Below are 12,436 nucleotides of genomic sequence, written 5' to 3'. Positions count from 1 at the left end.
TTATTTTAAAAAACGTCAGTTGGAATGGCTGTTGTGAAATAATAACTCTTCGATCTCTCTTGCCTAATATTTTGTGAGCTTGTTAAGTCAAACTTCTCCAACGTAGACAGATATATTGCCCATTCCTTACTCTAAATAATCAAAAACATCTGGATATCTATGAGGATAGACTCTCTCTTTCTCTTCTCCTAGATCCATTAAGCTAGGTCTGAAAGCCAAACCTCTGATTGTGTCAGTTAGTGTATGCATCCCAAATGGCACCCTATTCCCTATAAAGTGCACTACTTTTGACCAGGGGTCTAGTGGCCCTGGTCAAAAATCGTGCACTATATAGGGAAGAGGGTGCCATTTGGGACGTAGACAGTAGCCTTGGATTCCACCGTACTGCGTCTTCCTGCAGAGACATCCAATTTGCATCCATCATAGCCTGAATAGAGAGTTAATCTGGAGTCACCAAAGTTCATACTCATACATCTGACTAAGCACATTAAAGAACAGAGGATTCTAAACTGCCATCTCCAAAAGATGGAAACCACAACTAACTGAATATACTGATTCAATATAATACATAACACACACGTTTTCCTGTATTTAAATATATCATATAACAGCTGATGAAACTAAGACTGTAAGAGTGTGAAGAAATGTGATCAGTGTTATTTCCTGATAATTGCTGGTTGAAAATGCAACACAGGACCTTCTAATCAGCAGGTTTGCATGCACGGAAATTCTGGCTTTCCATGGTGACATCAACATGCAGTAAATTGGCTAATAGGCCAATTCCTAACCTCTCTGTGTTACGGCTTGGTAATCGTGGAGGAGGAATGAGGCGCAGGAAGCAGCGAACACAGGGTAGTGGTGTTTTTAATATACACTCACACAAAAACAAATGTTCCCACACACAGGGGAGAAAATTCATACGGCGTCCAACAACGTCGACACGAACACAAGCCGTCTGACAAGGAACAATCATTAATCCCGCACGAACAGGAGCGGGCCAGCTAAACTAAATAGCCCCTCTAATGGCTAATTGACCACAGGTGTCACAAAATAAAAAAAGGGAAAAGCAAAAGGGAATCGGTGGCAGCTAATAGGCCGGTGACGACGACCGCCGAGCGCCACCCGAGCAGGAGGGGGCGCCACCGTCGGTGGGAATCATGACAGTACCCCCCTCCTGACGCGCGGCTCCCGCAGCGCGCCGACACCGGCCTCGAGGTCGACCCGGAGGGCGAGGCGCAGGGCGATCCGGACGGAGGTGGTGGAACTCCCTCAACATAGATGGGTCCAGGACGTCCGCCGCCGGCACCCAGCACCTCTCCTCCGGGCCGTACCCCTCCCAGTCCATGAGGTACTGTAGGCCCCTCGCCCGGCGTCTCGAGTCCAGAATGGCCCTTACGCTGTACGCCGGGGACCCCCCGATGTCCAGAGGGGGCGGAGGGACCTCCGGCACCTCATCTTCGTGAAGGGGACCAGCTACCACCGGCCTGAGGAGAGACACATGAAACGAGGGGTTAATACGGTAATACGAAGGGAGTTGCAACCGATAACACACCTCGTTTATCCTCCTCAGGACTTTGAAGGGCCCCACACACTGCGGCCCCAGCTTCCGGCAGGGCACGCGGAGGGGCAGGTTCCGGGTCGAGAGCCAGACCCTGTCTCCCGGTGCGAACACGGGCGCCTCACTGCGGTGGCGGTCAGCACTCCTCTTCTGCCGCGCACTGGCCTCCTTTAGTGAGTCCTGGACGGCTCTCCAGGTCTCCTTGGAGTGCTGGACCCAGTCCTCCACCGCAGGAGCCTCGGTCTGACTCCGGTGCCATGGTGCCAGGACCGGCTGGTAACCTAACACACACTGAAAGGGTGATATGTTAGTAGAGGAGTGGTGAAGTGAGTTCTGGGCTAACTCAGCCCAGGGAATATACCTCGCCCACACCCCTGGCCGGTCCTGGCAATACGACCTCAGGAACCTGCCCACCTCCTGGTTCACCCTCTCCGCCTGCCCATTGCTCTCGGCGTGATAACCGGAGGTCAAACTGACCGAGACCCCCAGCCGCTCCATAAACGCTCTCCAGGCTCTGGATGTGAACTGGGAACCTCGATCAGAGACAATGTCCTCCGGCACCCCGTAGTGCCGGAAGACGTGGGTAAATAGGGCCTCCGCAGTCTGCAGGGCCGTAGGGAGACCGGGCAATGGGAGGAGACGGCAGGACTTAGAGAACCGATCCACAACCACCAGAATCGCCGTGTTCCCCTGAGAGGGGGGAAGATCTGTCAGGAAGTCGATGGACAGGTGCGACCATGGTCGTTGTGGAACGGGGAGGGGCTGTAACTTCCCTCTTGGTAGATGCCTAGGAGTCTTACTCTGGGCACACACCGAACAGGAAGAGACATAGGACCTCACGTCCTTAGCTAAGGTGGGCCACCAGTACTTCCCCCTTAGACTCCCCACTGTCCTCGCCTCACCAGGATGACCCGCAGTAGGTAGTGTGTGCGCCCACCGAATCAAACGATCACGAACACCGAGCGGCACATACATGCGCCCCACGGGCACCTGCGCAGGCGCAGGTTCCAACACCAATGCCCGCTCGATGTCCGCGTCCACCTCCCATACCACAGGTGCCACCAGCCTAGACGCTGGAATGATGGGAGTTGGATCGATGGGCCGGTCCTCCGTGTCATAGAGACGGGACAGCGCGTCGGCCTTAGTATTCAGGGAACCCGGTCTATAGGAGATGGTAAACCTAAACCGGGCGAAGAACATGGCCCACCTCGCCTGACGTGGATTCAGTCTCCTCGCTGCCCGGATGTACTCCAGGTTTCGGTGGTCGGTCCAGATGAGAAAGGGGTGTTTAGCCCCCTCAAGCCAGTGCCGCCACACCCTCAGAGCTTTAACCACTGCTAGCAACTCCCTGTCCCCCACATCGTAGTTACGCTCCGCCGAACTGAGCTTCTTCGAAAAGAAAGCGCAGGGGCGGAGTTTCAATGGCGCACCCGAGCGCTGTGATAGCACGGCACCCACCCCAGCCTCGGATGCGTCCACTTCCACTACGAACGCTAAAGACGGGTCCGGCTGCGCCAACACGGGTGCGTCGGTGAACAGCGTCTTCAACTTCTTGAAGGCTCCGTCCGCCTCCGTCGACCATCGCAAACGCACCGGCCCCCCCTTCAGCAGTGAGGTAATGGGAGCCGCTACCTGGCCAAAACCCCGGATAAACCTCCGGTAGTAATTGGCAAAGCCTAAAAACCGCTGCACCTCCTTCACCGTGGTTGAAGTCGGCCAATTACGCACGGCCTTAACGCGGTCACACTCCATCACCACCCCCGTGGTGGAAATGCGATAACCCAGAAAGGAGACGGCTCGTTTGGAAAACTCACACTTCTCAGCCTTAACGTATAGGTCATGCTCCAGCAGTCTACCAAGCACCTTGCGCACCAGGGACACATGCGCGGAGCGGGTGGCGGAATATATCAGAATGTCATCGATATAGACAATCACGCCCTGCCCGTGCAGGTCCCTGAGAATCTCGTCAACAAAGGATTGAAAGACGGCTGGAGCATTTTTCAACCCATACGGCATGACGAGGTACTCATAATGGCCTGATGTGGTACTAAAGGCGGTTTTCCACTCGTCTCCCTTCTTGATACGCACCAGATTATACGCGCTCCTGAGATCCAGTTTTGTGAAGAACTGTGCTCCGTGAAATGATTCCACCGCCGTAGCGATGAGAGGTAGTGGGTAACTAAACCCCACCGTAATAGCGTTTAGACCTCGGTAATCAATGCACGGACGCAGACCTCCCTCCTTTTTCTTCACAAAAAAGAAACTCGAGGAAGCGGGTGAGATGGAGGGCCGAATGTACCCCTGTCCCAGGGATTCCGTGACATATGTCTCCATAGCCGCCGTCTCCTCCTGTGACAAGGGGTACACGTGACTCCTGGGAAGCGCAGCGTTAACCTGGAGATCTATCGCACAATCCCCCTGTCGATGAGGTGGTAATTTAGTCGCCCTCTTTTTACAAAAAGCGATCGCCAAATCGGCGTATTCAGGGGGAATGCGCACGGTGGACACCTGGTCTGGACTTTCCACCGACGTGGCACCTATGGAAACTCCTAGACACCTACCTGAACACTCCTCTGACCACCCCTGGAGAACCCCCTGTTTCCATGAAATACGGGGATTGTGACCAGCCAGCCAGGGGACCCCCAGCACCACCGGAAACGCAGGCGAATCAATAAGGAAAAAACTAATGCGTTCCTTATGATTCCCCTGCGTTACCATGTCCAGTGGCACCGTAGACTCCCTGACTAGCCCTGACCCTAATGGTCGGCTATCTAGGGAGTGCACGGGGAAAGGGGAATCTATCGGCACCCGCGGAAGGCCCAGCTTAATGGCAAGTCCACGGTCCATAAAATTCCCAGCTGCGCCTGAATCGACTAGCGCCCTATGCTGGGAAGAGGGAAAAAATTTAGTAAACAAAACAGGTAAAAACACATGACCAACAGGGGGTTCTGGGTGAATCTGGTGCTGACTCACCTGAGGTGACCGAGAAGTGTTCTGCCTACCATCTCGACTCCCAGACTGGCTCCTCCAGCACCGGTCGGCCGTGTGTCCTCTCCGACCACAGCTGGTGCAGGAGGAACCACCTCCTCCGGTGCCCCTTGGCACGGCCCCCCCTACCTCCATAGGGGTAGGGGCGGGGGTGCACGGGGGTGGAACGGGCAGGACCCGCGGGCAGCCAGCAAATTGTCCAGTCGTATGGACATCTCTATCAGCTCGTCCAGGGACAGAGCTGTGTCCCGACAGGCCAGCTCCCTGCGGACGTCCGCCCGGAGACTGCAGCGGTAGTGGTCTATGAGGGCCCTGTCGTTCCACCCCGCCCCAGCAGCCAAGGTCCTGAAGTCCGGCGCGAAGTCCTGGGCACTCCTCGTCTCCTGCCTGAGGTGGAACAGCCGTTCACCCGCCGCTCTTCCTTCCGGAGGGTGGTCGAACACGGCCCGAAAGCGGTGGGTGAACTCTGGGTAGTGGTCCCTCGCCGAGTCTGGACCGTTCCAGACCGCATTAGCCCACTCCAGAGCTCGGACCGTCAGGCAGGAAACGAGGGCACTCACGCTCTCCTCCCCCGTGGGAGCAGGTCTGACGGTGGCCAGGTACAGCTCAAGCTGGAGCAAAAACCCCTGGCACCCAGCCGCCGCCCCATCGTACTCCCTCGGGAGCGCCAGACGAAGCGCGCCAGAGCCAGACGTCATGGGAGGCGAAGATGGCTGTATCGGGGGAGGTGGAGGTGGAGAGAGGATACCACTTCTCTCCCATCGGTCCATCCTCTCCATCATCTGGTCCATTGCCGATCCGATGCGATGGAGGACTGTCGTGTGGTGGAGTACGCGTTCCTCCATCGAGGGCAGAGGAGTGGCCGCTGCTCCCGCTGATTCCATGCCTTCTATCGTGGTGCGGGATTCTGTTACGGCTTGGTAATCGTGGAGGAGGAATGAGGCGCAGGAAGCAGCGAACACAGGGTAGTGGTGTTTTTAATATACACTCACACAAAAACAAATGTTCCCACACACAGGGGAGAAAATACATACGGCGTCCAACAACGTCGACACGAACACAAGCCGTCTGACAAGGAACAATCATTAATCCCGCACGAACAGGAGCGGGCCAGCTAAACTAAATAGCCCCTCTAATGGCTAATTGACCACAGGTGTCACAAAATAAAAAAAGGGAAAAGCAAAAGGGAATCGGTGGCAGCTAATAGGCCGGTGACGACGACCGCCGAGCGCCACCCGAGCAGGAGGGGGCGCCACCGTCGGTGGGAATCGTGACACTCTGCCAATTTCTCCTCCCCACTCAGACCACTCCCAGACAATCCTAGCAAAATTCTTGCTTGAGAACTAGTTTTTTGCAAAAAAATAAATTTTTGCACCATTTCAATGGAAATCTATTACAGTAGCTAGGTTTCCAAACAATTGGCGACAGATTTTCAGAATATTCTAAAATCTGCATTAAGAAAACATTTGCATTTTCCCACCAGTGCTGTGTTTCCACCAAACTGTGTGTAATGAGGTAGTGAACACATTTTCTTTTTCGCTTTTGTTTAAAACAAATTAGAAGTTCAATGTGTTTCCATCGCATTCTCAACATTACGAATAGTTTTGTCAGAAACACTGGTGCATTAAATAGCAAATGTGCCTACTCTGGTCTTGGCACTTGCGCTCTAGCCAACAGTTTGCAGATACAGTGCAGGCGGCTAGTATACATGATGAGATTAGAATGGATAAGTGTAAGAATGTTTTTATTTGTCATACAGTAGTCAAGCATTGACCATCATGTCACCAGAATAAGACCCCCGGAGCATCAAGCTCATCACCGTGCAGTTTCACCACCCTGTGAAGTTCATCATAACTTACATCTGTAGCCTAATACAGTAAATTGCATTGTTTCCCGAGTCATAGTGGCAGGATGACACACCATACCATTGTGTGACTCCAAGTTTACTTCGATATGGGCAAATATTGATACAATAATCATCATAAAGGCTTTTCCATCGCCATTTATCGCATAATAAATTTTACAGACACAAAAAGATCCCACCGCGTCAAACGAACAAATTATCTGTTGGCATTTCTGAAAAAGTATCCAAAGTTCCAGTTTCCATCACAGCTGTCGAGATTTTTTTTTAATGCGGCATGACTTTACTCACATAAAAACTGTGGATGGAAAGAAACCTAGTTAGTAAAGTACTTCGTTTTTACCCAGAAATGATTTCATATTAATATAAAAATGTCTGCATTGTGCCTTTAATACTGTAACGCATTAGGGAACTTTGATGCTGAATTGTTTATGAGTCATTGAAAAATATAGAGTGGGATAGTGATGTTTCTATTCTCTGCCAGGAAAAAGCCTTTAGCAAAAACCATACAAAAGTATCACAGATTTTTTTGCACGTTAAACTTTGACAATAGCGGAAGACATTCCACCAAATGTGTGTAAAAGCTGAGTGCTTTGTTGGCGCTCTTAATGACTTTTTGGAATGTTTTCTTATCACTCATTCTAAATAATAAAGACATTAATCATGTCACTCACTGGTTTCAGGAAGATAAGACAGTATACGAATTAGTCCGTAAGGGGACACGTCTTGGACACACAATGGAGCTGTATGAAAGTATCATTGCAAACTTCATCATTTGCATACATCAGTACAGACACAAATCAAGTCTTGAATCTTGGTTCTACTTACCGTATTATGTGTAGTAATGTAGATTTGGTAGTAGTGACTGTAAGGTACAATACTATGGTTCTACTCATGACACGACGGTAGTAGGCCTGATTACCAACAATGACGAGACAGCCTACAAGGACGAGCCAGGTGTGGTGCCAAGTAAACTCTCTCTCAATGTTTGCAAAACAAAGGAGCTAATTGTGGATTTCAGGAGGAACCAGGCTGGACACGCCCCCATCCTCAACAACGGGCCGCCATGGCGTACATATCTCAGAGAAGATTAATGTTACATGTGCTCCCTCTCCGGCCTCTAGGTCAAAAGGCTGCTCGTTATGGCGCACACCTGTCACCATCATTACGCGCACCTGCGTGTCATCAGACTCACCTGGAATGCATCACCTCCTTGATTACCTGCCCTAAATACAATTGAAGTCGGAAGTTTTCATACACCTTAGCGAAATACATTTAAACTCACTTTTTCACAATTCCTGACATTTAATCCTAGTAAGAATTCCCTGTCTTAGGTCAGTTAGGATCACCACTTTATTTTAAGAATGTGAAATGTCAGAATAATAGTAGAGAGAATGATTTATTTCAACTTTTATTTATTTCATCACATTCCCAGTGGGTCAGAGGTTTACATACACTCAATTAGTATTTGGTAGCATTGCCTTTAAATTGTTTAACTTGGGTCAAATGTTTAGGGTAGCCTTCAACAACCTTCCCACAATAAGTTGGGTGAATTTTGTCCCATTCCTCCTGACAGAGCTGGTGTAACTGAGTCAGGTTTGTAGGCCTCCTTGCTCGCACACACTTTTTCAGTTCTGCCCACAGATTTTCTATGGGATTGAGGTCAGGGCTTTGTGATGGCCACTCAGATACCTTGACTTTGTTGTCCTTAAGCCATTTTGCAACAACTTTGGAAGTATGCTTGGGGTCATTGTCCATTTGGAAGACCCATTTGCGACCAAGCTTTAACTTCTTGACTGATGTCTTGAGATGTTGCTTCAATATATCCACATAATTCTCCTGCCTCATGATGCCATCTAGTTTGTGAAGTGCACCAGTCCCTCCTGCAGCAAAGCACACCCACAACATGATGCTGCCAACCCCGTGCTTCACAGTTGGGATGGTGTTCTTCAGCATGCAAGCCTCCCCCTTTTTCTTCCAAACATAATGATGGTCATTATGGCCAGACAGTTCTATTTTTGTTTCATCAGACCAGAGGACATTTCTCCAAAAAGTACGATCTTTGTCCCCATGTGCAGTTGCAAACCGTAGTCTGGCTTTTTTGATGGCGGTTTTGGAGCAGTGGCTTCTTCCTTGCTGAGCGGCCTTTCAGGTTATGTCGATATAGGACTCGTTTTACTGTGGATATAGAACCTTTTGTACATGTTTCCTCTAGCATCTTCACAAGGTCCTTTGCTGTTGTTCTGGGATTGATTTGCTCTTTTCGCACCAAAGTAAATTCATCTCTAAGAGACACAACGCGTCTCCTTCCTTAGCGGCATGATGGCTGCGTGGTCCCGTGGCGTTTATACTTGCGTACTATTGTTTGTACAGATGAACGTGGTACCTTCAGGTGTTTGGAAATTGCTCCCAAGGATGAACCAGACTTGTGGAGGTCTAAACAATTGTTGTAAAAATTACTTGTGTCATGCACGAAGTAGATATCCTAACTGACTTGCCAAAACTATAGTTTGTTAACAAGAAATTTGTGGAGTGGTTGAAAAACAAGTTTTAATGAGTCCAACCTAAGTGTATGTAAACTTTCGACTTCAACTGTGTGTCACTCCCTTTGGTTCTGTTTATTAAAACACTCACTCCCTGAACTTGCTTCCCGACTCTCAGCGCACATCATTACAGAATGACACCTCACCAAAGGGAAGCATCAGGTGGTGATTTTTATTTGGTTTATTTTGTTTTGGAGGTGATGTCGGGTCCGGGTGTCTGAACCAGAGCTACCTGGGAGGCCTCAGCTGGTTTGTTGGGTTCCCCTGCCTCAACTGGCTCGACAGGTTTCCATACCTCAGCTGGCACGATAGGCTCCCATGCCTCAGCTGGCTCGATAGGCTCCCATGCCTCAGTTGGTGAACAGGTTACCGTGCCTTGACTGAGGCAACCGGGGAGGTCTCAGCCGGTTTATCAGGCTCTCACGCCTCAGCCGGTTTGTCAGGTTTCTGCGACTAAGCGGAGGCGACCGGTCCATGCCGGATCCCCGGGATTGTCCCTTTGGTTGGTGTCCTGCGGCCGGAAACGTGCGTCGGGGAGGGGGTACTGTCACGTGTGCTCCCTCTCCGGCCTCTAGGTCACCGGGCTGCTCGTTATGGAGCACACCTGTCACCATCGTTATGCGCACCTGTGCATCATCAGACTCACCTGGACTGCATCACCTCCTTGATTACCTGCCTTATATATGTCACTCCCTTTGGTTCCTTCCCCAGGTGTCATTGTTTCTGTTTCAGTTTCATGTCTGTGTGCTGTTAGTGTTTCTTGTTTGTATTATGTTCTGTTTATTTTATTAAAACTCACTCCTTGAACTTGCTTCCCGACTCTCAGCGCACATCGTTACAATGAATTATGTAACCACATGGACACCGTGGTGAAGAAGTCACGACAGCGACTCTTCAAGCTCAGGATTCTAAAGAAATTCAGCTTGTCCCTGAGGGCCCTCAGTGTTCTACAGGAGCACCATCGAGAGCATACTGTTGGGCTGCATCACAGCCTAGTGTGGCAACTCCACCACTGTGGACCGCAATGCGCTTCAGTGTGATGCGTGCAGCCGAACGCACCATTGGGTGCACACTGCCTGCCCTACAGGACACCTACAACACCAGGTGTTGCAGGAAGGCCAAGAAAATCATCAGGGACCCCAGCTACCATGCCCTGTTCTCCCCACTTCAATCAATCTGACACGGGCAGTACAGGAGCATCATCGCAAAAACTGGAAGACTGGCCAATAGTTTATACCCTCAGACCATCAGGCTGCTGAATAGCCACCACTAGTCAGCTACCTGCTCCCCCCTCCCCCTACTACTCCCCATATGGATATTCTCCCCCATCCCCTTAACAGTCATTACTCTGCCTCCCCTCAATGGACATTTATTTATTAATCACTGCTACAGTTGTTATGTGTATATACTGCTATTTCTATTTAGATAGTTTTTCTTATTGCCATTTTTATTATTTTATTAAAATTAGTCCTGCATGTTGGAGCTCGGAGCCTAAGATTTTCACTGTACCCTGCAATCACACCTGCAACCCTGTACATGTGACTATTAATCACTCTGAATCTGATGAAGTACTGTACTATGGTTCATGTTTATTTTCTGTTCAGGGCAGACCTGGAAGGCATGGATTCCCGGGGGAAACAGGAACCGAAGGATTGAAGGTCAGATCCTATTAAAATGATGCACCATTCAACTGGCTGTGTCTCTCTCTCGCCATCCGCCTGAGTCTATCACTATCACTGTCATCTGTCGTTAAACATGGTCTCCCATGCTCTCTCTGCCTGTTTCTCTTTTTCTCTCTTGGCCTGTTTCTCTCTTTCTGTCTCTCTTTATCCCAACCTGTAAAGTCTTATTTAACTGTGTAAATTTGACATACATTTTCTACTACCAGGTGAACTGGCCTCTCACCACATTCTCTCTGGCTGATCTGGACTTTAAAAAGGTCTGAATCTGTTTATGAAATGCTAATTCAGTCTTCTGCTATAGGGTGAGACGGGAATAACTGGAGAGGTCGGAAAGCTTGGAGAGAGGGTAAAGGCTTCTCTCTCTCTCTGTCTCTCTCTGTTTGTTTACTTTACTCTGTGTGTGTGTACTGTGTGTGTGTGTGTGTGTGTGTGAGTTTGTGTTTTTCTTTTGCCCCACTGCTCCAAAGGCAATGGTGTAAGTACAGGACTTTGACTGTCTTTTCCTGTGTTGCTCTCTTCAGGGACTTGTGGGTTTTATCGGGCCTATTGGGGAGACAGGTCTAGCAGGAGAAAAGGTTAGATCTTTACGTTAGACATTACAGGAAGACTTCTCATGTCATATATCTTATGTTGTCATATTGAAAGAGACTCTGATTCATATATGTTATTGTTCTACTATCCCAGCGGGCTGAACTGGTTGAGATTATGTTATTACAGACAGTTGTGATCTGGTTCTAATTAAGTAATTTCAACTAGTTTTGCTTGCTGGGATTGATTCCTGTTGATGTCTTGAGTTAATACAGTGCCTTCAGAAAGCCCTTTGACTTTTTTCACATTTTGTTAAATTGAGATTTTGGGGTTACTGTCCTACACACAATACCCCATAATGTCAAAGTGGAATTATGTTTTTCAAAATGTTTAGAAATGTATAAAAAATGTAAAGCTGAAATGTCTTGAGTCAAAGTGTTCAACCCCTTTATTATTGCAAGCCTAAACAACTTCAGAAGTACAAATGTGCTTAACTAGTCACATAATACGTTGCAGGAACTCACTGTGCAATAATAGTGTTAAATGTGATTTTTTTAAATAAAAATACATTTGAAAAAAGCAGACATTGAGTATCCCTTTGAGTATAGGGAAGTTATTAATTACACTTTGGTGTATCAATACATCCAGCCACTACAAAGATACAAACGTCCTTCTTAACTCAGTTGCAGGAGAGGAAGGAAAACACTCAGAGATTTTGCCTTTAGGCCAATGTTGACTTTAAAACAGTTACAGAGTTTAATGGCTGTGAAAGGAGAACACTGAGGATGGATCAACAACATTGTAGTTACTGCACAATACTAACCTAAATGACAGAAAAAAGAAGGAAGCCTGTACAGAATTAAAATATTCAAAAACATCCAATAAGGCACTAAAGTAAAACTGCAATAAATGTGGCAAAGTAAGAACTTGAACCTGATAACAAAGCGTTATGTTTGGGGCAAATCTAACAACACATCCTTGAGTATCACTCTTCATATTTTCAAGCATGGTGGTGGCAGCATCATGTTATGGGTATGCTTGTCATCGGCAAGGACTAGGGAGTAAAAATAAATGGAATATAGCTAAGCATAGGCAAAATCTTAGAGGAAAACCTGGTTCAGTCTGCTTTCCAACAGACACTGGGAGACAAATTAACATTTCAGCTGGACAATAACCTAGGCCAAATATACACTGGAGTTGCTTACCAAGATGACATTGAATGCTCCTGAGTGGCATAGTTACAGTTTTGACTTAAATAGGCTTAAAAATCTGTCAA

General features: G+C 48.5%; 1 protein-coding gene across 1 annotated transcript in view; it reads left to right on the top strand.

Annotated features, from left to right (window-relative positions):
- col27a1b (collagen, type XXVII, alpha 1b) overlaps nucleotides 1–12,436 on the top strand; it is a 156,443-nt gene that overhangs the window by 108,743 nt on the left and 35,264 nt on the right. The window contains exons 23-25 of the mRNA XM_014171199.3: nucleotides 10,555–10,608; nucleotides 10,934–10,978; nucleotides 11,154–11,207. Coding sequence (XP_014026674.2) covers nucleotides 10,555–10,608; nucleotides 10,934–10,978; nucleotides 11,154–11,207 — 153 coding nt within the window. The remainder of the gene's footprint in view (nucleotides 1–10,554; nucleotides 10,609–10,933; nucleotides 10,979–11,153; nucleotides 11,208–12,436) is intronic.

Source organism: Salmo salar, chromosome 24 (assembly GCF_965601325.2).
Source record: "Salmo salar chromosome 24, fSalSal1, whole genome shotgun sequence".
Classification (NCBI taxonomy): domain Eukaryota; kingdom Metazoa; phylum Chordata; class Actinopteri; order Salmoniformes; family Salmonidae; genus Salmo; species Salmo salar.
Note: the sequence above shows the minus strand (reverse complement) of the source record. Positions and strands in the feature narration are given on the sequence as shown.